The sequence below is a fragment of the Capsicum annuum genome, chromosome 12 (assembly GCF_002878395.1).
Source record: "Capsicum annuum cultivar UCD-10X-F1 chromosome 12, UCD10Xv1.1, whole genome shotgun sequence".
In the NCBI taxonomy this organism is placed as follows: Eukaryota; Viridiplantae; Streptophyta; class Magnoliopsida; order Solanales; family Solanaceae; genus Capsicum; species Capsicum annuum.
In genome coordinates this window covers 230461959-230488846 of record NC_061122.1, presented here as the reverse complement: position 1 = coordinate 230488846, position 26888 = coordinate 230461959, and the positions used below count along the sequence as shown (strand labels likewise).

At 32.3% G+C, this 26888-nt stretch overlaps 3 protein-coding genes across 3 annotated transcripts; 2 read left to right on the top strand and 1 right to left on the bottom strand.

The window, feature by feature from the left end:
* Positions 1-225: 225 nt before the first annotated feature.
* On the top strand, positions 226-2106 carry LOC107851696 (UDP-glucuronate 4-epimerase 6). The gene is made up of 2 exons (XM_016696783.2): positions 226-701; positions 839-2106. Exons 1-2 carry the CDS (start codon positions 365-367, stop codon positions 1867-1869), a joined length of 1368 nt encoding a protein of 455 aa, XP_016552269.1. The 5' UTR covers positions 226-364; the 3' UTR covers positions 1870-2106.
* A 10900-nt stretch (positions 2107-13006) lies between these two features.
* LOC107850728 (myb-like protein X) lies at positions 13007-19437 on the top strand. Its single transcript, XM_016695455.2, has 4 exons — positions 13007-13422; positions 13855-14503; positions 16814-17807; positions 18054-19437. Exons 2-4 carry the CDS (start codon positions 14423-14425, stop codon positions 18917-18919), a joined length of 1941 nt encoding a protein of 646 aa, XP_016550941.2. The 5' UTR covers positions 13007-13422; positions 13855-14422; the 3' UTR covers positions 18920-19437.
* Positions 19438-19460: 23 nt separating this feature from the next.
* LOC107848824 (AP2/ERF and B3 domain-containing transcription factor At1g51120-like) lies at positions 19461-21841 on the bottom strand. Its single transcript, XM_016693556.2, has 2 exons — positions 21479-21841; positions 19461-20375 (listed from the first exon to the last, which is right to left on the bottom strand). The coding sequence occupies exons 1-2, from the start codon at positions 21839-21841 to the stop codon at positions 19803-19805; spliced, it is 936 nt and encodes a 311-aa protein (XP_016549042.2). The 3' UTR covers positions 19461-19802.
* Between the last annotated feature and the right edge of the window lie 5047 nt (positions 21842-26888).

Below are 26888 nucleotides of genomic sequence, written 5' to 3'. Positions count from 1 at the left end.
CCATTACAAAGACTGGCTCAGACCCTGATTGAAGGCAAAGCGATAGGTCAGAAAAGCGATAACTAAAAAATGTTAAGCACATACATGAATTTACGTTGTTATTATTACTACTATGTTATTTTTAGTATATGCTAATTTAAACTAATTGATAAACCAAACTTACATATGCTAAAAAAAGAATATGGCGTAATATATCCAACAAAAAAATCCGAAAAATTTCTCTTCCCTTTTCTTTAGGTCCACCACTCTTTTTATTTTCTTTTTCTCTCTTTATAATCCTCAATAATCTTCACATTTTTCAAAGCACAAATCCCAAAAAAATCTCTTTCTAAATATTAAAGTCATTTACCATTGTTCATCACCAATGGCATCTTCAATTGAAGTAATGAAACTAGAGAGATATAATAGCTATATTAGAAAAGTAAATAGCACAAAATTAATTGTTGCCTCATCTAAACTTCTTTTTAGAGTTACACTTTTAGTAGCTCTATTATTAATCTTTTTTTTCATTATTAATTACCCTCCTTTTACCTCGTCAAAAAATAATAATACTTCACATATTCATCATAATAATAATATTCATATCACCACACATAACCTCCTCTCCTCCTCCATCTATGGTGGTGGCTCTACTTGGGAGAAACAAGTTCGTCACTCTTCTATGCCGCGACGTATCAATGGTTTGTCAGTACTGGTTACAGGTATAATTTACGAAATTCTATTTAATTTAGACCATAGTTGTATGTATACGTGAAAATCGTAAATGTTATAGTGTAATTGTTATGTTAGTCTGAATAAAAAAAGTTAAATTCTGAATTCGCTTTTTATTACATTACAGGTGTGGCTGGCTTTGTTGGTTCTCATTGCTCCTTGGCATTGAAAAAGCGTGGGGACGGAGTCTTGGGAATAGACAACTTTAATTCCTATTATGACCCGTCATTGAAACGCGGGCGCCAGAGATTACTGGCGCAGCACGAGATCTTCATCGTTGATGGTGACATCAACGATGCCGAGTTGCTAACCAAGTTGTTCGATATCGTCCCATTCACGCACGTACTTCATTTGGCCGCGCAGGCAGGGGTACGGTACGCGATGCAAAATCCACAATCGTACGTCCAGTCGAACATTGCGGGGTTCGTCAACCTACTGGAGATGGCCAAGTTAGCTAACCCTCAACCCGCGATTGTCTGGGCATCGTCCAGCTCGGTTTACGGGTTGAACACGAATGTACCCTTTTCCGAAAACGATACTACGGATCAACCAGCTAGCCTTTACGCTGCCACGAAAAAAGCGGGTGAAGAAATTGCACATACGTATAACCATATTTACGGTCTTTCTTTAACCGCGCTGAGATTTTTTACTGTCTACGGACCCTGGGGTCGACCAGACATGGCCTACTTTTTTTTCACTAAGGACATGGTACAAGGTAAACCAATTAACGTATACGTGACACAAGATGGCAAAGAGGTGGCGCGTGACTTCACGTACATCGATGACATCGTTAAAGGGTGTCTCGGGGCATTGGACACGGCGGAGCGGAGCACCGGGAGCGGCGGAAAGAAGAGGGGTCCGGCACAACTTAGGGTTTACAATTTAGGCAACACTTCACCAATTTCAGTCAACAAATTGGTGACAATTTTGGAGAGTTTATTAAATGTGAAAGCTAAAAAGAATGTAATTAAAATGCCAAGAAATGGTGATGTACCATTTACACATGCAAATGTTACATTGGCTAAAAAGGATTTTGGATATAAGCCAACCACAAATTTGTCAAGTGGATTGAGGAAGTTTGTCAAGTGGTATGTGAGTTATTATGGGATTCAATCATCAAAAGAATTAGATTCCCCTATTGACCATTCTCAAGATTGAGGGTACGTTAACGGTGGTATTCAGGTCAGCTTGTGTTGTATCTCGATCGCTGTATCAGATATGATACATGTTACCTCTCACATCCAGTACATGTGTCGGGTAATTCTGCAGGTCGAAAGGCAAGATTTAGATGAATGAAAGATGGAAAAAAAAAAAGTTGTAATGGATTCCCCCAACATGTTTATATTCTTGTAATGAGTTGAGATATCAATGATTATTAAAATCAAAATTCTCTTTTATGCTTTCTTTGGCTTTATATTTATTTACTCTCTTTTGTATTGTTTTTATAATTTAAAGATTTAAAAAAGGAAAAAAAAGAGGCATGGGATTTAATATGTTGATCAAAATTAAGTGTGTAAAAGTGTTAGTAAAAATAATGGTGATAATCATACTTCATAAAACAAAATTGTATAAGGATTAAAGTGGAATGAGGATACATTATCTTGATAGGCCACATGATTTCTTGTATTAATACAGCTAATCATAAAAAAAGCATATAAAGCAGCATCTTAGTTTAAGTGGATGTTTAATGTAAATATAGAGTTCCAATCAAAGTTACTGATCGTATCGAATTATAAATAGAATTGAAGCTATGTAGAGAGGTTTAAGCATGTCATACATTAATGATAAATGGATCGAATCTCTTCATTTAACAAAAAGTTTTGATCGAGTTTCAACCCCTGAAAATGAAAATATTCCTAATATTGAATTCAAAAGAACTTGATATCGAAATGGTGAATTCGTCCCGGTCTAAGCCCCAAATCCTAAACAAGAAATATGTCCCTTAAGAACAAATTTGGGCAAACATAATACGACAGTTTGGAGCTTAATTACAGAAAATCCTGATATTTTGCATAATTATTGAAAAATTCTATTTTGGGTCTATCGAAATAAATAATTAGTTCTCGATATATTTTTTTCGGTTTTGGGTCTGTCGAGATACATAATTAACTCCCGATATATTTTTTTTAATTTTGGATTTGTCAAGATACATAATTAGCTTCCGTTACATCCAAAAAAGATACTACATCCGTTTAAAAAGGAATGACCTACTTTGACTTGACACAAAGTTTAAGAAAATAAATAAGACTTTTGAATCTTGTGGCCTTAAATTGAAGTTGTGTCAAATGGACCAAAATGTCCCTTAATCTTGTGGTCCTAAACATGTCATGTGGAAAGTTGAAATTAAAGTATTGCAAAAAAAAAAGGAAAGGGGTCATTCTTTTTTAAACAAAATAAAAAGGAAAGTAGGTTTGATTTGAAATTTTTATAATTACTTTGTAAGGGTGGATATTTATGTAAATATGATAAGTTAAGGTGTACATTTATATTATTTTTCCAACAAATTTTGCACCCTTGAACTAAAATCTCATAAGGTAGAAGTTTTGGGCTACTTGGGCTTGGGTTACTGGGCTGAACTGGGTAGGATAGTTTAGGCCCAAATGACTAGAAGCCTACACAAGACCTATAGGCCCATGAGGTTACATTGACCCACAAATTGTAATACACAAAGCCCATAATTCATCAGAAGATAATATACCCAGTTTAAAGCATATACATACATTATACATATACACCCTCGGTCCCGCCGTTCATTTTTATTTATCCGGTATTGACTTGACATAATCTTTAAGGAGCAAGAAATAGAATAATAATCATACTATATCCCCATTTGAATATGCTCTCCCTCCTTTCAGTTTTACTTGTTACTAATTTTCTAACTAGATTTTCACTTTTCTTACTTATCATTTTTGACATATTAAGAAAAAACAATTACTTTTTCCCTATTTTGCACTTACCATTAATTGTTTTTTTCCCAGATTAATTTCAAGACATGATAGTAACATCAATTGATAAGGGTACTATGGAAAAATAATCGTGTTAATAATTATTTTCTTAATGGATGTGTGAAGTCAGAATGTAACAAGTAAAAAAAAAGGAGGAAATAATAAATTCATATATTTAAATGCTTTGAAAAACATACTCCCTCCGTCCGATTTTACTCGTCCCAACTTGACATTGCACATTGAATATGAAAAACAATTAATAACATGACTACTTTATCATAGTACCCCATTAAATGATATTTATATTTTAATTTGGAGAAAAAACAATTATTACTGAGGATAGAAAGGAAAAAAAAATTGTCTTGTCTTGATCGATGAAAAATGACAAGTAAAATGAGAAATCAAATTAGGAAATTTGGGACGAGTAAAATGAAACGGAGGGAGTATTGAGAATTAGGAACTAAGTGTTAAATTATATCTTGATCTCTTACACAAAATAAGTAAAAATGAATATCTATTGTTTTTTAATATAATAAATTAGTAAAAGTGAAACTAATGAGTAGTAAATGACTTTGTAGGGATCTTGTACAAACTATATAAAGCCATCATAATCTACAAAGGCATTCATTGAAGAGCAATTGAATGAAGTAATAAAAGTAAAACAATCTAATATTTTGATCAATTTCATACTCATTAATTCTTCTATATTTAAGAAAATTCTTCATTTATTATTCTTCAATTTTATTTTGACCTTTTCAAATTTCAATCACACACCCTAAGAAGTTTGACACCTATATTGCCATGTGGCATTCTAAATTGACTAGCTCAACTAATTTAGGTTTGTGTCTTGTAACACCCAATTAAGAAAAATACTTCTTATCATGAATTCTTGTAACGCCCAATTAAGAAAAATATTTCTTATCATGAATTCTTTATTAACAGTACTTGAACTCAAAACTTTTGACTAAATAATATTCTATTCTTAATTTAGATCAATTTGATTCATAAAAATAATCATCTTTAGTAAAAAGCGTTTTATCTCCGAAGTAAAGGTAGTTGCAACATTCAATACTTTGATTCATTTGAATCTAAAACCTACAACATGGAGTATAAACTTATGCATAATAAAAATCTATTAAAATTACAATAAATTAAGCCCGGACCTATAATTTTAATCATTTAATGTCAATGCTAAGATAGCCGTTTGGCCATAAATTTTTTTTCTTTTTTTTTTTCAAAAATTATTTACTTTAGTGAAAACACACTGCGTTTGGCCATGAATTTTTCAATTTCAATTTCGAAAAATTATTGGAAAAATGAAAACAAGTTTTACTTGTTTTCACCTTTTTCATTCATGCTTCTCTCACAAAATTTCAGAAACAACTTTAATTTATATTAATGGCCAAACACAACTACAACTCCATTTTTATCTTCAACTGCAACTCCAACTCCAACTCAAAAAAAAACTAATTTTCATGGCCAAACGGGGCCTTAAAGATCAAACACATAAAATTTAATTATGAATCTGCTTTGCTCGAAAGTGATATACCCTAGTATAAAATTGAAATCAATCAAAATCCAACAAACTAGAATTTAAGTTTTGTGCTGTCAGTGTACAAAATATTCTTCACTGTCAGGTAAAATTGACCTGTTATTGTAGGTTACCCAATTTTTTCCTTTTTAAGTTTTTTTATAAAAAATTGAATAATCTGCAATAGCAGATCAAATTTACCTAATAATATAGAATATTTATACATCGAAAGTGCACAAAACTTAAACTCAACAAACTAACATGTTTTAACGAACCAATACTTAAAACGGAAAAGGGTCAAAAATGCCTCTAAACTATTCAAAAATACCCTCTATTTGTTTTTTGGCTCAAAAATACCCTTCTGCTTGTTTTTTTTGACTCAAAAATATCTTTCTATTAATTTTTTGACTCAAAAATACCCCTCTCAAACGAAATGCCACCAGATACGCCACATGAAAAAAAACTTAATCAGTTCATGTCAACATATTCTTGAAAAATCACTCTATTTAATCATCTTATCATCAACCCATTTTATTCTATTTAAAAATCCAACCCGGCCCATATTCAAAAATCTCAAATCAAGAGGAAAAAAATTAAAGAATTTGATTGCTTATTTTTCATGTGATGGGATCAGATATTTCGGATCGATCAAGGCAAAAGATGAGGAAACAATCAGGTCCTAAAATTGTTGACATGAAAGAATCAACTTTTTAGTTGGATCGACCCTAAACAATTGGATCTTTGAATAATCAGTTCGGTATCCAAGAGCTCGGATTGCTACTGGATATCCTATCTGAATTAGCCTAATGAGAAACCTGATTATACTAAGAGAAATGGTAATTCGAAGACAAAATTAAAATTTGAAGAGAGAAAGTTTAGCAGCAATGTCAGACAACCACAAGTTGATGAGTTCAAGAATTGCTCGAGTGAGTCTCGTAACTTTAAAAACGTTAGTAATGAAATGAAATGCGGTGAAAGGGATGATTTGAGAAAAAAAATTGAAGAATTGATTTTTTCCTCGTGGTTTGAATTTTTTGAATATGGGTCGGGTTGGGTTTTTAAATAGAATAAAGTGTGTTGATGGTTAAATGGATTAAATGGAGTGGTTTTTCACGTGTATGTTGATATAGATTGGTTTAGTGACTTTTTTTATCCACTTGCCAAGTCGTAATAGGAAAGGATATTTTTGAGCCAAAAAATTAATGGAGGGATATTTTTAGCCAAAATAACAAATAGAGGTGTATTTTTAAGCTAAAAAATAAATGAAAGATATTTTTGATCAATTTCTACTAATTTAGTGGTATTTTTGACCCTTTTCTGTACTTAAAAAGATATCTACAATATTATTATTATTTGTTAACACAAAATTCATAAAAGCCTAGAAGCAAAGATACAATCAAATTTATCACTTCAAATAGAGGGTATGAAAAATGGACACGTGTACAGTCAGATATTATTTAAAAAATAACCCTGAGGTGCCACGTGGAGGGAAAAGACATGTTTTCACAATGGGGAAGGAACCAACCCACATGAAGATTAGGCAAGATGGCCATTCCCATAATACTCTTCTTTCACGTTCCTTTAGGCGCGTGAATTACACGCTCGAGAACACTGGGCGAAAAATAATACAACAACAACAATAGCATACCCAGTATATTTTCGCATAGTGAAACATGGAGAGGATAGAATATGCGCAGCACATACCGCTACATCAGAGGTGAGGTAGAGAGGCAACACCGGGTGAAAAATACTACAAAATAACATATTCAGTATATTTCCACGTAGCTAGACCTGGAGAAGGTAGAATGTATGCAATTTATACCACTACCTCGGAGGTGAGGTAGAGAGGCAACGTCGGGTGGAAAATACTGTAACAGCAACAACATACCCAGTATATTACCACGTAGCAGGTTCTGGAGAAGATAGAATGTACGCAGTTCATACCACTACATCAGAGGTAAGGTAGAGAGGCAACGTCGGGTGAAAAATAGTACACCAGCAGCAACATACCCAGTATATTCTCACATAATGGAATCTAGGGAGGCTAGAATGACGCAGTCCATGCCACTACATCAGAGGTGAGGTAGAGAGACAATGTCGGGTGAAAAATACGACAACAATAACATACCCAGTATATTCCTACATAGTGGGATCTGGAGAGGATATAATGTACAAACTCATAACACTATTTCAAAGGATGTGGTGCAGTGGATTGATTGTTCCTCCCTTAATCAGAGGTCTCGGGTTCGAGTCCTGGATATGAAAAATCCTTGATAGGGAGCACTATCTCTCGAATGGGGTCCTACTTAATGTGAATCCAAATTAATCGGGCTCCAATGTGAATAGTGAACACAGGATGGAAAGAAAAAAAAAAGAGAAATAAGGTGCAGGAAGTAATGATCACCCCGCAAGTATGCATTAACATGTTTTGATGTACGCATTATTAAATAATAAAACTATCAAAATTTATACGAATTAATAAATACTAATGAAAAAAAAAAAATCCCTCTTTGGGGGGTACAAGAAAAAAAAAAGTACTCTAGAAAATGTAACCAAAAGTATCTATAAATATACCAAAAATAGAAAGTCAATTATTATATAGGTACACTTGAAAATGTATCTATAAAAATGTAATCTTTTTAATTTATCAATAAAAAGGGTGCTGCAATTCTAGAAAAAAGAAAAACTATAAATCCAATTGATTTTGTATTTTCTAGTGCACATTTGTTTTCTTACAGGTTGTCTTCATAAATATCCTATTTTTTTGTTTATTTATTTAAAGTGGATATCTTTTATGTTTATCTATTTAGGTATTTACATTATAGGTTAACATATATTATGTTAGGTCGAATCGAAATAATAAGAAGTCATGCATAAGCCAATAAATACAAATTGAAACGACAATAAGTCAGATAGCGTCGAAAAACATACCACTAAAAGATGTATAGTATTTTCTCCGTTCATCTTTATTTATTCACTATACAAAAAATAGATATCCAACAATACTCGTCAAGTTTGAAAAATTAATGGATAATTTACCTATTTCTACCAATTTTACCTTTAGCATTAAATACGATTTGTTATTCTATGTATTTTCTAAAACATTAAATTTATTATATTCAAAGGGTGATATGATAAAATTACCCTTATCGATCATTTACTATTTTTTTAACCTGTGTGCCAAGTTAATAGTGGACAACTATTGATGGACAAAGAAATACTTAATATGCTTTGATCAATTGACCTAATATATATGAAATTGAGAAAATTAATACAAAATAAAGTATAAAAATTATAGAGAGAATAATCTCATTTTAAAAAGATTCTTTTAATGACTATATTGTGAATTTTGTTAACTATTATTCAAAAAAGAATGATCTTCAATTTATATAAATTCAATTTTTTTTTTCTTCAAGAAAAGAATTAATATTCCCTTTTAAAGTAAAATACATAGGAAAAAAAATTAAAGGAAAAAGTGATGTTAGTTATTTATCCTTTCTATTTATGTGTTTGGTATATTCAAAAGATAATGCTTATCTTAATTATTGAAGAGTATATTATTGTTGCTGGTTCTTAATTTCATTGTTTTCAGTATATATATTCCTTTTATCATTGTATTTATTTTACATACTTGATTTGTAATTTATTTTACTGAAGCAGAGAATATATTAAAAATAACTTCTTCGCCTATTTTCAAACAAAGAAATAAGGTATGTACATATTACTTTTCTGAAATTTTACTCATAAAATTATAATGTGTATGTTATTATTTTCGTTGTCTGATGTTTATTAAATAAAGTGTCACTACTGCAAGTTTTTTAGCTAGCGTTTGATCATAAATTTTTAAAATATTTTTGATAAATTATTTTTTTCATGAAGATTTAGTTGAAATTTTACCATGTGTTTGAATATAATACATTTGGATATTGTGTAGTCAAAATTCTTCTTCAAAATATTAATTCCCAATTTATAGGGAAAATCACATATGTTGTACTAAAAAGAATATAAAAAATCTTGTTTACTTTCCAAAAAGTGTACTATTGACTACAAAAATTTTGATCATAATAATCACAAGGACCACAATAAAATAAACTTCCCAAGGATTGAACATATTAGCCTTCAACTATATTAACTATATTTGAGTTTCCTCGTCTAGTTAAACAATAAAATATGAGGATGTGGTATGAACAAAATTCCTCTAATTTATTTGTGTTATGAATCAGACAGTATTAAATAAATCATAACCAACAACACATAAATTTACGTAAAAATTTTTATGAGAAATAACATGGGGAGAGGCAAAGGAATTCACTATAATGGAGAGAAATATAATGAGTAGACGATTTGTCTCAATGACGTATATATATCAACCCGAAACAACCCACTAAACGCACTTATATAATACGTGCGTACAAAGAAGTCCTAGCCAAAAAACATACAGGTGACCTATCGGCTCGATCCCTACGCTACCACCACAGACCCCACAAAAAATCACAAATATGGGTCGCACCGAAAATTTTTCAGAGCCGAATCAATAAAATTGGGGTCACAATTCTAACAATTTGGAGTAATTTTTTCTTTAATAAACCCTATATTGCATGAATCTAAATTAGTTGCGTCAATTAATTTTGAATACAAAATAGTAGTTATTTAAAAAATTGTAGGAATTGCATGACAATTTTGTAGGTGTTATTTAAACCATATTTGACTTCTAATTAGTACTAATAAATTTCAGATTAAGACGTATTGCTTCTTCATAAATGTGACCAAATCTTTAGTGGAGGAGGTATAATATACTAAAGGCGAAAGTCATCGATAGACACTCAAACTTGTTGCCAAAATTTACTTATACATCTAAACTAAGGTCTGTTCCTATCACACCCTTAAACTCCCTACATTTTGTTTCAATTGGGCCTTTTTTGCCCTATCAGCAAAAGTTCAAAGTGTGTGTTGCACACACGCGATGACGTGGCAAAATGAGTTAATTGGAAGCTGACACGTGGCATTGTGGGTCCAATAATAATTAAAAATTGATTATTTAAAAAAATTATAAATTATTTTTAAAAAATGAAATAAATTATTAAAAAATTATTTAAAAAATAAAAACTTAATTATTAAAAAAATTATAAAACTTTTTAAAAAATGAAAATAAAAAATGGCATTGAGGATATAAATTATGAAAAAATAATTATAAAATTATTTGAAAAATAAAATAAAAAAATGATTATTTAAAAAAAATTGATTTTTTTAAAATTAAATAAATTATTAAAATTTATTTTAAAAATAAAAAAAATAATTATTAAAAAAAATTTAAAAATGAAAACAAAAAATGGCATTGAGGATCCAAATTATTAAAAAATAATTATAAAATTATTTAAAAAATAAAAATAAAAGCCTAATTATAAAATTATTTAAAAATAAAAAACTAATTATTAAAAAGAAATTATAATTTTTTTAAAAAAATAAAAATAAAACACCCCACCTACCCCCAGCCTCCCAGCTCCCAGCGTATTGTTTTATTAAAAAAAATAAATAAATTAGGACCCCTAATGCTTTTTTGCCTAATTATAAAAACAAATAATTATAAAATTATTTAAAAAATAAAAAGCTAGTTATTAAAAAGAAATTATAAATTTTTTTAAAAAATAAAAATAAAACTCCCCCACCTACCCTCAGCCCCAGCGTATTGTTTTATTAAAAAAAAAAAAAATTGGGACCCCCTAATGCTTTTTGTTTTATTAAAAAGGTCTTTAGTGTTATAAAAAAAAATTGTTATTAAAAAATTTTTGGGGCCCTCAATGCCACTTGGCATCTTTTTATTTGTAAATTAGTAAAAAAAATGTTTCTCACGCGCCTCCCACGATGGTACTGCACGCGTAGTGCCACATAGGCAAAAAAGGCCCAATTGGAACAAAATGGTTGGGGGGGGGGGGGGTTAGGGGCCTGGTAGGAACATGTCTTAGTTTAGGTGTCTAAGTGAATTTTGGCAACAAGTTTGAGTGCCTATCGATGCCTTTGGCATATAATAAACTTCAAATCCAATTCTTCTTTAGTTACGTACATGTATAAATTAATTTTAAAATGATCAAATATTTAAGACGAGAGAGAAAGTATGTGTCAAGGTGAATCTTTTAATATAACTGATAAAATTATTGTCATGCATGTCAAAAGGATTGAAACTCGTCGATAGAAAAGGAAAGAGAAAACAAAGCAATGCCAAGAGCTTCGTCACCCGATGTTCATCGATAGACGAAGCTCTCTCTTTATCATCTCGTGCCAGATGCAACGTCCTTATTCCTTCTCGCAAACAACGAGAGCGCCACTTAGCTTCCAGAGGAGCAAAGCTCATTTTCCTTTCAGGTTATGGGGTTAAAGCAACACGTAAAATAGGACTGATTCGTCAAAAGAAACAACCTCTTATAAAAGGCATAATACATAAACATATCCTTTAATTTGGCCTTAGATCACATTTATGACCTCTAATTTTGGATGCGCACAAATAGACACTTCAATTTGTACGAAGAAAAACAAGTAGACAGACACATCCTACATGGCTTGATACACGTAAGATGCCATGTAGGATGCGAATTGTCCCTCGTAGGACGCGAATTGTACCTCATACATGAGTTTACTTGTTCAATTTTATACAAGTAGAAGTGTCTACTTATACACACTCAAAGTTAGAGGGCATGAATACAAGCTGAAGCAAGTTAAAGGGTATAATAATATATTATACCCTTATAAAAATACATGATAAAACTATATATAATAGACCTTGTAATCCGATTATTTTTTTCGATTTTCCCACACATCGAGAGCTTAGTGCATTATAAAGCGACATATGAAAAAAGACTGGCTCTTCAAAAGAAACAACCTCTTATAAAAACACATAATAAAATTGTATACAATAGATCTCCCACATAACGAGAGCTTAGTGCATTATAAAGCAACGCATGAAAAAGGACTGACTCGTCAAAAGAAACAATCTCTTCTAAAAACACATAATAAAACTGCATATAATAGATCTCACACACAACGAGAAACACATGATAAAACTGCATATAATAGATCTCCCACATAACGAGAGCTTATTACATTATAAAGCGATGCATGAAAAAGAACTGACTCGTTAAAAGAAACATCTCTTATAAAAATACATGATAAAACTACATATAGTTGATCTTCCACATGACGAGAGCTTAGTGCATTATAAAGTGAGCTCATGGCTCGTCAAAAGAAACAACCTCTTATAAAAATACATGATAAAATTGCATATAATTGATCTTCCACATGACGAGAGCTTAGTACATTATAAAGCGAGCGCATGGCTAATTAAAAAAAAAAACTTTCATAAAAATATATGATAAAACTACATATAATCGATCTTCCACATGACAAGAGCTTAGTACATTATAAAGCGAGTGCATGGCTCGTAAAAAAAAAACCTTTTATAAATATATATGATAAAACTGCATATAATCGATCTCCCACATGACGAAAGCTTAGTGCATTATAAAGCGAGCGCATGATAAAGGACTCCCTCGTCAAAAGAAACAACCTCATATAAAAATTGTATATAATCGATCTCCCACATGATGAAAGATTAGTGCATTATAAAGCGAGCGCATGATAAAGGACTTGCTCGTAAAAAAAAAACAACCTCTTACAAAAATTACATATAATCGATCTTCCACATGACGAAAGCTTAGTGCATTATAAAGCAAACACATGAAAAAAGACTCGCTCATTAAAAAAAACAACCTTTTATAAAACACATGATAAAATTGTATATAATAGATCTCCCATATAACGAAAGCTTAGTGCAGTTCGTTTTCATCACAACAACTTGGTAAGAGTGGGATTCTCTCTATCTCTCCCCCCCTCCCACGCCACCCCCACGCCCTAGCCCCTAGCCCCCTCTCATTCTCTCTCAATATATGTGAGGCTTAGGCTCTTACCCTCATTTTTCCCTTTTACCCCTCTTTCTCCTCCCCATTTTTGCGTGCATTTTCCCCCAAACCCAGAACAGAAAAAACAGCAAAGCAAACACAAATACACCAAAAACACACACAAAAAAATAAATACAAAAAACCCATTTTCTCAAACCCTATAATTCATCATATAGACACAAATAGAAACTCAAAAAAACAAGAATTTGGGGTTCGAAAATCCATTCTTGATTTGTGTATTTGTTGTTAATCTTGATTATCTTGAGATCTTATTCCTCATAAAAAGGTAAAAATGTGTATATATAATCAAAAATTAAATCTAACAATCTCATTGATTATAAATTTAGCTAAGAATTTAGTTAATTTACCAATTTGGGGTTTCTTGATTTTGAATGAAAATGGGATCTTTTGTGTTGTTCTGATGAAAAGATTGGATTTTTGGAGAAGGGGTTGAGTTTTTTCTCACCTTAACTTGGTTTTATGTAGAAATTTTAAGTTTAGCGAAGAATTTACCTATATGGGGTTTCTTGATTTTGAATAAAAATGGGATCTTTTGTGTTTCTTTGATGAAAAGATTGAATTTTTGGAAAAAGGGGTTGTTTTTTTTTTGCCACTTTGATTGATTCAAACTTGATTTTGTGTACAAATTTAGTGTTTTTTGTTGTGTTCTTGGGTGCTGAATAGTTGTTGTTTTGCTGGTTTTGATGGAATTTTCTAGGGTTTTTCGATATCGGATCAGCTACAGAGCGCAAGCTTCAAGTGATTGTGGATTTGATCAGCCTATTGGAAGTTTGTGAGTGTTGAATTGAGCTTTTTGTTGAGGAATTTATAGCCTGGGATCGTGGCGAAAATGTGGTATTTGGGAATTGAATGATAGAGAGTAGGGCATGGAAGAGGATTGTATGTACTATTACTAGAAATGAGAAACTACCGACATAGTTCTTGAAAAGCTTTTGTGGCACTTAACAACTTGAGTTATTGCGGTTTTTCGTGTTATAACTCCGTCATCTTAGATTTGGAAGGAGTTTCAGATTACTCTTTTATCACATTGGGATAATTGAAGTGAAGAGCTAGTTAAATTAAGTTGTTTTTTGCTGTTGGTTGGTTTCTGGATTGATTGAGTTAAAGGATTAAATGGAGGTGCATTGAAGCTGGAAAGTAATGTGGGGTCATGGTGAATGGACAGAAGTCTAGTTGCTTGTTACTGGAACACTGCTGTGAGAAAGTAACCGAAAGACACTGTTTCCGCAACAGCGCCTTTTTAACTCAGTGTAGAATTCTGTGCCATGTCTCGTTGCTTTCCATTTCCACCACCGGGATATGAAAAGAAGCACCCTAGACCAGAGGACCGTGACTTGTTAAAAGAGGTTTGTTCAAGATATATGACAGTACCATTATTGTGTTGATATGCTTTTGTTATACCAATACTGATATTTCATGACGGTTATCTTATTATAGAGAGCTTTAGCTGTGATGCATGGACATATTCCAGTGAACCGATTTTTTTCCTTAAAGTAATCTTTGAAGTGTGAAGGATACTTTACCAGTAATGTGGATTAATTATACGAAGAAGAATCTTTTGAAGCACTGTACAGTGATAGGGTAATCTTGTTTAAGAGAGACGTAAAGGGAATGCCTATTGTTTTTTCTAGATTAGCGAGGATGTGATGCCTGATTCTTTTGTTTTGTCATGGTTTAGTCATTCCTTTAGGGGAATTTTTAAGTTGTTGATATGAAAATGGGTCCTGGCGTTAAGATGAACTTGGTCTACTAATGCAAGTAAAACCCTTTTGAGTTTCTTTGGATAATCCATTAGTTGGCTCATTGAGTTGTGGAAAACTTATGTAATTATTGTCGCTGGTGAAACAAATGCAAAATGAAGAAAAAACGTCATCTTATCATTAGCACCTTTTGTGTGAAGGGGTACACCATGATTCTGTGTAGATATTTCTGCGGCATGATGTCTTAAAAGCTTTGGGAAAATAACCTTTCTGTAGATATTGGGATCGTTCCTTTTGAAGACCTTAGATTTTAGTGGAGAATGCCTTTATTTTTGTGGCAGCCGAGCAAATATAATCTCAGATTTAATGGCGTCATTTAAGTTACTATGAGTATGAAAGTTTCCTCTTTCCTTTTCTTTTTCCTCTTTAAATATTTTAAATATGCTACTAAAGTATGAATGCCGTATCACTCCCTTACTATCTCGCTTTGTGTAAAAATGCTTTTTACTTGTTCTTCCAGTGGCAACCAGCACTCTGCACTCTGTCTGTTTCACAATGTTCCCCTAATATCCGTAAAGAAAGGAGAAACATGAGATTTTGTGAATCAATTGTTAGATGTTTTCTCAAGCATGTTGAGATTGAAATGATATCTATGAGTAAAACATAAAGACATGTCTAAATATACAATTAGAAGATTCTATACTTACATATCCCCGAGGTATTGACTTTTGCCATATTTGTAGATTTCGAATATTCTTAACAGCATCCCTCAAGTTGGAGAAATACATATTATATGTTATTTTCACGTTTCTCGAGTTCTCTACCATTAGGATACCTTTTGTTTTCACCTGAGCTAACAAGCAAACCTTGGAGCTCTCAGTATCGCTATGGAATGATATGGAAATCCTAGGCCGTCCCTCTTCTGTAGCCTGTGGTAGAATGACTTCGTCTAGAAGATGTTGTGTTGCCTTTGGTTTTTCATTTACTTATGTCCTGTTCCCGTTTTCTTGTAAAATCAGTGTTCCTGCAATGTTACTTCATAATTTCCTTCCCGGTATAAATGACAAGATGGTAATCTGGAGTAATTAGACAAGTTAAGGGTGTTCCTAGTTAAGGTTAGGAAATTTCGTGAATTTTGGAAACTTAGGTTCGCTTGCATGTCTGGAGTAATTAGACAAGTTAAGGGTGTTCCCAGTTAAGGTCAGAAAATTTTGTGAATTTTGGAATCTTAGGATCGCTTGCATGTCAATAGAGATTGGAATTATCTGTGCAGCTGAAGGACAATTAATGAGCATGGATAGTATTTACTTTAATGGAGAGTGTAGTAACGTGTACGATTCAAAGTTTATTTTTGCTAAACAAGGTAGTGTTTGGTATTGGCCGAAAATATAAAATGGATCAACTTATGGTGAATAGTCAGAAACTGCTACATCTTATTCCCTAGTGTACTGTATTACTTTCCTGAGGTCAAAACAGTTTGTCCATTTTAGCCGTCAGTTGCAGGGCTGGTGTTCTACGTTAGTGGAAGCCAATGAACTGGTGGGATGTGGGGTAGGTAGGTGGTTGTGTGAGTACTTGTTTTCCCTACTTTTATTAAGGAAATTATTTCCTTATTTTTGAGGAGCTTGTTTTCCTAAAGAAAATATTTTCCAAAAATTTTAACCAAACGAACATGAGTAAATAGGAAAACATTTTCCTTCATATCGAACACACCCAAGGTTTGCCTACACTCTACCCTCCCCGGAACTCCACTTTGTGGGACTACACTGAGTATGTTGTTGCCTCTGATCTCCTAAATCTGATTTCCACGTTTGGTGCTTTACTCGGTTGTAAATCGGTGCTTTTATTTAGATTTGTAATTTCTTGGCTTCAGTTTTTTTCCATTTAATTGTGAGGATGTTGGTGTAGATTGTACATGATATTGATGGAGGACTGCCAATTTTTTTTTTTCTGTAGGAGAAACGTAAAGAGAAAAAACATAAAAGGGAGAAGGACAAAGATAAGAAAGAAGGTAAAGAAAAAAGGGATAAAGAAAGAAGTGATGGGAAACGCAGAGAAAAGAAAGACAAAAAAGACAAACACCGGGACAAGAAGGAAAAACGTAAGGACAAAAAGAAGGACAAGGATAAAGAGAAAAGCGACCTCTCCGAAGAGGCAAAAGTTGCTGGTGTACCTGGGGCTTCTAGCGGAGAGAAGCTTCCTAGTGGAGATGAACATTTCAAAAATGAAAGCATCAACTCACAGGAAGCAAAATTCCACGAGCAATCTCATGTCCAGCATGCAGAAAATCTCTTTAAATCCAGCCTTCCCGCTGTTGAGACAGAGGAGTCTAAATTTGTGCAGGAGTTGGCTCGGAGGATTAGAGATGAAGAAAAGGGCGCAGTCAGTCAGTTGGCTGAGAGATTTCCAGTTGAGTCGAATAGGAATGAAAAGACAAACAATATGTACATCAAGGATTCGGGTAATTCGGCTAAAGAAAAGGATAAGAACAAGGAAAGAAGTGCTTTTAGCAACAAGATGGATGGGCAACAAGTCAGAGTTGAACCGAGAATTGGTGCTAATGCAAGACTTCTGAGCTTTTCAGAGGTGGCAAACAGCAAATTTCATGGATCACTGCCGCCACGGGAAGAGAAAGTTGAGCACAGGAGGGAGGAAAAAGAGAAATCCAAAGAAAGACGAGATGACAAACCAAGAGACAAGAAGAATAAAGAAAAGGATGCGAAAAGTCATGGAAAGGACAAAGAGAAGAAAAAGGAAGAGAAGGGGAAGGATAGAAGTGCACACAAGAAAAGTGAACCGGATAAATCAAGAGACATGACTAAGAGCAATTTTGTTGGTGTTAGTAACACCAACCACCAAATTCCGCCCGTACTCAAGGATACCATTGCTGGAGTCACCAAGGGAAATCACAGAAAAAGAAAGGATATTGAAACAAATGGCTTCCTGCATGGTGAGTGAACAAGAAATTTAACATCTGCTGTTTTATCGAATATATTGCTTTCCATCGTCTGTTGATAGTAGGAAGGTTCTGCAAATGTGTATCTGATTTGTTTCTTATGTTTTTGGCTGTAGTAGTCTGTTAGGTAATTGGTAAGCGCTGTTCAATATTTTTATAAAACTTGAGCAAGCATGTTCATCGTTGATTGTTCTTAGTTTGACAGATTAGTGTTGCTTGTTTTTTTGTTCTATTGTACAGAGAGTGAAGTCAGGCCTGCTAAATTGCTGCGGCCCTTATCCTCTCATCAGCCCACACTGAATGGAAAGAGATTGGAGACTCACCAAAAAGCAGACTTGTTTTCTTCCAACAAACAAGGTGTTGCTACCGATACTCATGTGATAAACAAGGAGCGGAGTCTCAATGGTACAGTCAAGTTACCCAACAAGCACGGAGTTGGCACTGATATTGAGATGGGAAACAAGGAGCGTGGGGTCAATGGTACCATTAACTTACCCAACAAGCAAGGAGTTGCCACTGATATTTTGGTGGGAAACAAAGAACGCGGGATCAATGGTACAATTAAAGGTCAGCCATTGGCTATGTCTAAGCGGAAGACTTCTTCCATGTCTCCTGGTGCTGATCAGATAGCTGAAGCGTCTAAAAGACCTCATCCCGATTCCAAGTATCTAAACCAGATACTCTCAGTTCCAAAGATGGACGAGGGGTACAAGCACGGAGTTGCCACTGATATTGAGGTGGGAAACAAAGAACGTGGGGCAAATGGTACAATTGGAGGTCAGCCATTAACTATGTCTAAGCCAAAGACGTTGGCTCTACCTAAACTGAAGGCTTCTTCCGTGTCTCCTGGTGCCGATGAGATTGCTGAAGCGTCTAAAAGACCTCCTCATCCCGATTCCAAGTATCTGAACCAGATACTCTCAGTTCCAAAGATGGAGGAATGGTCTGGATTCGATGACCAGGAATGGTTGTTTGGAAGCAAGAGTACTCCGGTTAGGAAGCCCATCGCCTGTCCTGATGAAGTTAAGGACCATCGGGTATGGTCAGAAGCTTTGCAAATAGACTCCGCTGATGTTTGTGCTCTCCCATACGTAATACCTTATTGATTTCTGTCGACATGATCTAATACGGTGAGTTTCCAATTACCAAGCTCTATCGGCTATGCAAGGACCCCAAGTATTTTGACTCGGATATGTCTATGCTGGGCTCTCGGTTGGATTCTTTCTCATGTTCCTGCTCTGGTGGTTGTCTGACTTGCTGCATAACATCCATCACCATTACCGTTTCCTCGGAGAGGTGATCTGGAGGGGCCATGCCATGTACTTGAATATATCTAACTGTTACATTCCCATATGAACCCAACCAGTGTGTCTAGGAAGTTGCATGCATGCCATTCTAATTTGTGAGTGTAAATGAACTAGTATTTGTGGTCATTACAACACACAAGTTTTGATCTTTGTAATATAGAACTCTGCTACAATTTGTAAGATAGATGGGGGGGAAATGACAAAAAAAAAAAAAAAAAAAAAAAGAAAAAAAAAGAAAAGAGGTAGCAGCTGAATTCATTTTAGTTTATTTACTTGGATCCTATTTTTGTCCATAATCCAATTTCACTTCCTGATAAGTATCTTATTTAACATGATGCTCCATTCGAAAAAAGTTTTGTCCAAAAATAACAGTTCAAATATATTCGCATATTTAAGTGCTACTTCGCAAACTCCTCAATTCTTCAAAAACGTCTAATCAATAGGAGTTACTTCGTAAATTCATTATTTTTCTTAATGCGCACTTTAGTGACTAAGAGAGTATCAAAATCTAACAAAAATATGTTAAAAACAATACTTTCATTTAAGGGTATGATCAATTTCTAAGAGCAAAAAGCTTAGAAAAAATCTTACCCCCTAAAAGAGAACATTAAAGTAATTGGCAATTCTGATTGCATAAAAAGACGAAATTTAGAAAACTCTAATAATATAAAAGTTCTTTACGCTATCGCGGTGAGTATTTATTGAACTCCATTGCCATTTTTGTTTCTCTCCAACCTATTTGCTTCCCAAAAAGCCAAATTGGTTCCAAAGCATCATTGACATCATGATCATCAAATGTTTGTGCCCTCATAAACTCTTTTTTCTTCACTTCATTATCACCAATGCTTTCTTCAACTTGTCCTTGTTCTTGTTGATGATTGAGTGTTAAATCCATTGGCAAAACTTCAATACATTTCACCACATCAATCACAAAGGCATTGCAATTCTCTTTTGTTACATTCTTGAATTCACACAAGTTGAAAACAAGTGTATCTTTTGCTCTTAAACCTTTATCTTTCACAAACTTATTCCAACCTTTTGTGAAAACAAAACTTTGACTACTTTTCCAATAACAATATCTAAACTTCCATGATTTTCTTGAAGTATCATAAAATATCATCTCTTCATCTTGGATTTGTGGGAAATACTTCATTGCATATTTCTTTGGGATCACAAGCCTATTAAGCTTTCCAACATCACTTGGAGTTAGCTCCTTTTGGAAAAGTTGCTTGTATGAGAATTCAGCACCATTACCCTATACGTAATAATATTATGATGAATATAAAGCTACATTACAGAAAAAAAAAAGGGCAGTCTGGTGCACTAAAGCTATCGCTACGCGCGGTGTTCGGAGAAGGGCCCCACCACTAGGGTGTATTGTACGCAGCCTTACCTTGCATTTCTGCAAGAGGCTATTTCCAAGGCTTGAACCCGTGACCTCCTGGTCACATGGAGGCAACTTTACCAGTTACTCCAAGACTCCCCTACATAAAGCTACATTAAGAGTATTCATCAATATGTACATGCATTAGAACTATACACATCAATAATGACAACATACTCAGTATAATCCAACAAAGTGGGGTCTGAAAAGGGTAGATTGTATGTAGGCCTTACCCCTACCTAAAAGGTAGAGAGGCTGTTTCGCTCAACTCGAGGGGAGAAGAAATAGAAGTGCAAGAAAGAACAGCTAGTAAAACAATAGTAACTAACAAACAAATAATATGATATATACACTATCACTATTGTAAGGTATTTTTACAGCATCAGATCATCTTTATGTGTTGTAGCATGCAACATGTCTTATTTTCTGCCTTATCCTACTATAATTTAAAAGGCCTTCATGTAGATATCTTAGAGGAGTGACCTAATAGTATACAAAACTATTTACAATGATGGTGTCTATAACTTAAACTCTTTACGAATTTAAATATTTGTGGAGCATTATCTAAAAATATCTCTAATGTGACATACAACAACAACATACTCAATATAATTCAAAAAGTGGGGTCTAGGAGGGTAGCGGCGTGTACGCAAAACATGCCCCTCATACCTTACCCCTACAAGGTAGAAGGATTGTCTCTAATAGACGCTCAACTCAAGAAAAAAAATTACAAAGCTATTCGAAAAAAGAAATAATGACAGTAAAAAATTCAAGACAAAATGCTAAAGAAAGCATGACAAAACATACTTAAAACAGAACAATCACTATCACAAAACAGTACGACAATCAAAGTGATAGTAACATAAATGAATACCGAGCGAGAAAACTCTCAACTGCCTACCCTAATCCATATCCTCTATAATCTTCTATCTAGTGTGTGACATGATAGTGTAAAATTAATTTTGTTGTCTTACCTCAGCCATTGTTGGTAAAGTTTTCAAAGATTGAAAATGATGTACAAATTTCTCTTTCAAATACTCATCAAACTTTGAAGTATATGAACCTTCTTTAATCATCCTCAATATATCTTCAGTTGAAAATTGTGTTTGGAAATCTTGTTCTTGAATTGTTGAATTTGTCCATGCCAAATTTCTATGTGCATGTTCATGTTCATGTTCATGTCCAAGTACTCTAATAGCAGCACTATCATATGCCATTGCTGCTTCCGTTTCTGTTTTGAATGTACCTAACCAAATTCTTTGATGATTTGTATATATTTGTGCACCCCAATGACCATTATTTTGACCCACAACTCCTTTGAATCTTGAACCTTTCATGCAACCTTTAAAAAAAAAATATTCACTAAGGATTCTCGAAAATTCTCAACATCTTCATATATCAAGTGTGTTTATAGCTTCAATATTAATTCCAACTAATTAATAAATAAAAAATCAACAAAAGTTAATTATTTTGTTAACAAAAAACGACTGAATATAATCATGATTAGTTATACTGTCAACTCAATACATATTTATACCAATAAATAAAGATTCATAAATCTATGAAAAAACTTTTAAATCTTGAAACACAAGTAAACAAGTATTATTCTAAACAAATTGACTATTTTCTAAATACTAAATTACATGAAACACGTACCAACATGTTATTTCGGAAAACTGCTTGTATATAGAATTGATACAATTTTTTCATTCAAAAAACTCCAAAAATTTATTTTCACAATATTTCACTTCAAAACAATTACAAAATTTCAGAAACAACTCTTGTATACATGTGAAAACACTCCAATTTTCAAATACTATTTTCAACTTTCTTCTAAATACTTTTTTTCTAATATCACAATTTTTATATCCAAACGCCTCCTAAAACAAAATACTACTTTTTTTTGTAATATCACAATTTTTATATCCAAACGCCTCCCAAAACAAAACATATCACAATTTTTATATCCAAACGCCTCCTAAAACAAAACACTTTTGTTAGATGTTCTTGTTCTTTTGCATTCTTTTATAAGTCAAAAAATTAGATGAATAAGAAGAAACAAAGAGTTTGGCATAAAGATTTAACCAAATACAAATAACAAACCTGATTATAGTATTAATAGAAACTAATTTCACAGAGCTAAAAGAAAAATATACATATAGTCTTTATATATACTTGTAGCATATATAGATGGTAGTTAATTATGGATAGTTCGTATGTAACTTTCAAACTTGTACATGGTAAGTTTCCTTGTTGTTCATTGCAAAATATATTTAAATATCTTCTAAATGACGAACCAAAATATTTTTCCATATATCCAAATTTTAATTTGAGGCCTTAAATATATATATATATATAAAATTAATGTGACTTTTTTTTTTGTTTTTTCATAATAGTTGTTTTTAGTATAGTATTGTATTTCACATAGTAATATTATTATTTATAACAATAAGGATTGATTCAAGTTAAAATGAAGTTAAGCATGTGTTTCAATATATTTTACCTCGACTATTATTGTAAAATTATTATTTACTACTTTAAAGATTTGACTAGTTTAGTTTAAAGTTTTAAAATATTTCTCTTGGAAAAGAAAAGGCAAGTAAATCCGATACATAATTAAAAATCCAATTCAAAATAGTACTACTTAATTATTTTTTTCGAAAATGTGCCTTCTCAATTATTCCTCAAATAAAAAACGAGTAATATGACCAGCTTGGTTTGTTGATTTTCTAACCAGAGAAAGAGACACCAATTGAAAATCTTTTATTAGTGTCTTACAATCATAAATAACAAAATAAAAATAAGAATTATTTAAAATATTGTCTTCCAGAGCTAGAATGAACTAGCTTATAATTTAGTTGATTTCAAGATACTATGTTCCCCTTTTGTCATATATTTTGAAGTTGAAATTTCAAATTTTTAAATTTTTAAAATTATGATTTTTGAAACTTGAAGTTGTGGTTGAACATGCATTTTACTTGTAAGAAAATTGAATTTTTGTCAATGAAAGTGAAATTTTATCACAAAAATTTAAATATGTTTTGAAGATAGATTTTTAAAATTTGATCCAAAATCTGTGGGCAAACGCTAGATAAATATTAGGAGAATTAGCATGAAAGGTATATGATTATATCACATAATCCAAATAAGGCAAAGAAAAAATCAGAATCAAATTTGAAATTCAAAACATAGTGACTTTTCACATTATTTAAATAAGGAAAGATTTACTAATCGAATTATATAATTGATTTTAAAATTTTAGATATTAGAAAGAATTATAAATATTGTTTAAATTTATTTTTTTAGAACATCAAAAAATCAACATTCATGTTGGCCTTTTAATTCCAGGAAGGAGTACATATTTTTAAGTAGGTTTTAATCAATCATTAATCAAATATATAATTCAAATAAGGAAAAACAAATTCTATAAGAAAAAATCTGAATCAACTTTAAAATTCAAAACATAATGAGTTTTCACATAATTTAAATAAGGAAAGATCTACAAATCGAATCATAGTTGATTTTCGAATTTTGGATGTTAGAAAGACTATTATATTATAATATTGTTTTAATTTTTTTTTTTTAGAACATAAAAAAATCAATCAACATTTCATGTTGCCTTTTTAATTGCAGAGGGAGTACATGCTTTTAATTAGGTTTTAATCTATCATTAATCAAATATATACCATAATTGTGACATACAAAGTATGACAAATTGATAAATACATATGATAAATATATGTTGGATAGTTCATAAATTTTATCGGATTGTCATTATTTCAAGTTTTCAATTCCTTGTTCATAATTTTTATTTTATTTTCTAGCTCCTTTATTTATTAAATTGAACTTATAATATTTTCTTCATTTATTTATTCCATTTCACTATCATGATATGAATATGATACTTCTTTTATGATTTCAAATTTATTAAAAGAAAATGCTTTAAAAAGATGATATGTAAGTTGTCATAATTTCTAGTTTATCGAATTGTGATGATTTTTAATTTTCACTCGTGACACCTTATATAAACATATATTCCATTTATCGGGTTATTATGATTTTAGATTTTTCATCTGTAAAACATTATATAAACTTATTCAAGAAAGAGAATTTTGTATCACATTAACATGAAAAATACAGACATGAACTTATAATGAAAGGGCAAATTTGTCATTTTCCTTGCATAATAAATAGTGGAGCCTATTTTCCCAACAAATTAAAAAACACAAGGACATTATTAAAGACCAACTACATGTAAATATTACTTATATGATGTATCTGGTGTATACACTAAACAATAAATAGATGACATAAGTTTGAATATTGGCTAAATACATATACATGCCTTAATCATTTTACTTTTTTCATTTTACTTTTTTCGTATAGGCACCTCAATTAAATCATCTATCTATTGGACCCTTGGGTCCTTCACAAAAAGTGTCAATTAAGCTCAATTACTGACAAGACGTGGCATGTGTAATGCACTCTCCTAAAGGAGAGTGGAGAGTGAGAAACTATTTTTAATTAAAAAAAATTAAACATAAGCAATTCCAACCAATTAAAAAAAATACATTAAAGATATTTTTTTAAAAAAAGAAGAAAATAACCATCATCTTCTTCTCCATATCTTCTCTCCATCAATGGCTTCTTCAAAAATCATTCACATATAAGTTGAGTGACAAAGCATAATTAATCAACAAAATTAAACAGAAAAAAACTCCAACCAATTAAAAAAACACATTATAAAGAAATAAAAAAAGGAAATAACCATTATTTTCTTCTCCATATCTTCTTCACCATTAATGGCTTCTTTAAAAATCATTCATATATAAACTGAGTGAGAAATCAAAATTAATGACTTCTCGGTATCTTCTTCTCCATTAATGGCTTATTTAAAAAACACATTGAAGAAATTAAAAAAAAAAAAACCATCAGTTTTCCTTAATAAGATACAATTTTTTTTTTTTTTACTTTCTTGTTCAATCCGCGAAGGGGGCTTGGGGGGGGGGGGGGGCTACCCGGAGGGGGGGGTTTTGGAAGAGAAGGCTGTTGGGGGTGGGGTGGGGTGGGGGGTTCAATCAACGAAGGGGGGAGGGGTGTTTGGAAGAGAAGGGCTGCGGGGGGTGGGCAAGGGGGCTGGGGGGTGTTCAATCGTTGAAGAGGTAGGGGTGTGGCTGGAGGGGGGAGGTTAATTAGTTTATTTATTTTTAATTTAGATTTAATTTTATTAAAAATATATTTTTATTATTATTTTAAATTAAAATGCCACATATTGTTATTTAATTCGCCACTTTGCCACATCATCAGCGTGTGTATTACACGCAATTCATATTTTTTGCCACGTCAGCAAATTTGACTCAATTGAAACCATTTGTGAAGGAGTAAACGGTTCAATAGGTACCTGACTTAATTGAGGTGCCTATACAGGAAAAGTGAAATAGTTCAAGGGCCTGTATATGTATTCCGTCTTGAATATATATAACTAAAAAAGGCAGTCCGGTGCACTAAAACTACTGCTATGCGTGGTGTCCGGGGAAGGGCCCCACCACAAGGATATATTGTATGCAACCTTAACTTGCATTTCTGCCAGAGGCTGTTTCCAAGGCTTAAACCCGTGACCTCCTAATCACATGACAGTAACTTTACAGTTACTCCATTGATTAATTATGATTAATTAATGTATATAGTTACTTCACTAAATCACTTAATTATGTCGTATTGATTTGGTGCAAATTTCGAGTAGGTATTTACCTTGTAAAAATTAGATAGGTTTTGATATGTAGTCACTAGGACCTCCTAAAATGATCTACTAGATTCAACAAGTTGTTCCAAAGGTCCAAGGTTCTTTAAATAAATAGTTGAGCCGATTTATTGTTTATCTTTTCTAGTCGGTATACATAGATTATGAATTTCTTGTTCATCTTTTTTAGTTGGTATACATAGATTATGTACGATCATATACATGAATTACATATATTATACATCCAGCAACTATTTAGTTTAATCAGTGGGTGAACGACTATTTTAGATTAATTCTTTAAGGATTCTCAAAGCGGATAGTGATTAATGGAATTACTTGTTGGCTCTCTTTAGTTCGTACTCGTTTGGCCAAAGACTTTCAAACACATCATAAGCTAAATCAGTGCTGATAAATAACCAACCCAAAAATAAGTAGGAAAGGTGCAATAATAAAAAACACATAATGATCTAATATTAAAAATTTGAATTAATATTAAGTAATGTATTTCCTTTAGTGACAAAAGGCAAATAATTGAGTCCTTGAATTAATTTATAATTAAAGAATAATTCAATTCTTTTCCAAATTTGTCATATAATTTTTCTTATGTTGAAAATTTTGAATTTTCTTATAATACTTACCAAAAA

What these genes read in the sequence shown, in the direction of transcription:
- LOC107851696 (XM_016696783.2), top strand. Translation starts at nt 365, where the DNA reads ATGGCATCTTCAATTGAAGTAATGAAACTAGAGAGATATAATAGCTAT. An exon ending in TTTGTCAGTACTGGTTACAG is followed by an intron (nt 702 to 838) that starts GTATAATTTACG and finishes ATTACATTACAG; the next exon opens with GTGTGGCTGGCTTTGTTGGT.
- LOC107850728 (XM_016695455.2), top strand. Translation starts at nt 14,423, where the DNA reads ATGTCTCGTTGCTTTCCATTTCCACCACCGGGATATGAAAAGAAGCAC. An exon ending in ACCGTGACTTGTTAAAAGAG is followed by an intron (nt 14,504 to 16,813) that starts GTTTGTTCAAGA and finishes TTTTTTCTGTAG; the next exon opens with GAGAAACGTAAAGAGAAAAA. An exon ending in AACAAATGGCTTCCTGCATG is followed by an intron (nt 17,808 to 18,053) that starts GTGAGTGAACAA and finishes TCTATTGTACAG; the next exon opens with AGAGTGAAGTCAGGCCTGCT.
- LOC107848824 (XM_016693556.2), bottom strand. Translation starts at nt 21,841, where the DNA reads ATGAAAGGTTCAAGATTCAAAGGAGTTGTGGGTCAAAATAATGGTCAT. An exon ending in CTTTACCAACAATGGCTGAG is followed by an intron (nt 20,376 to 21,478) that starts GTAAGACAACAA and finishes TATTACGTATAG; the next exon opens with GGTAATGGTGCTGAATTCTC.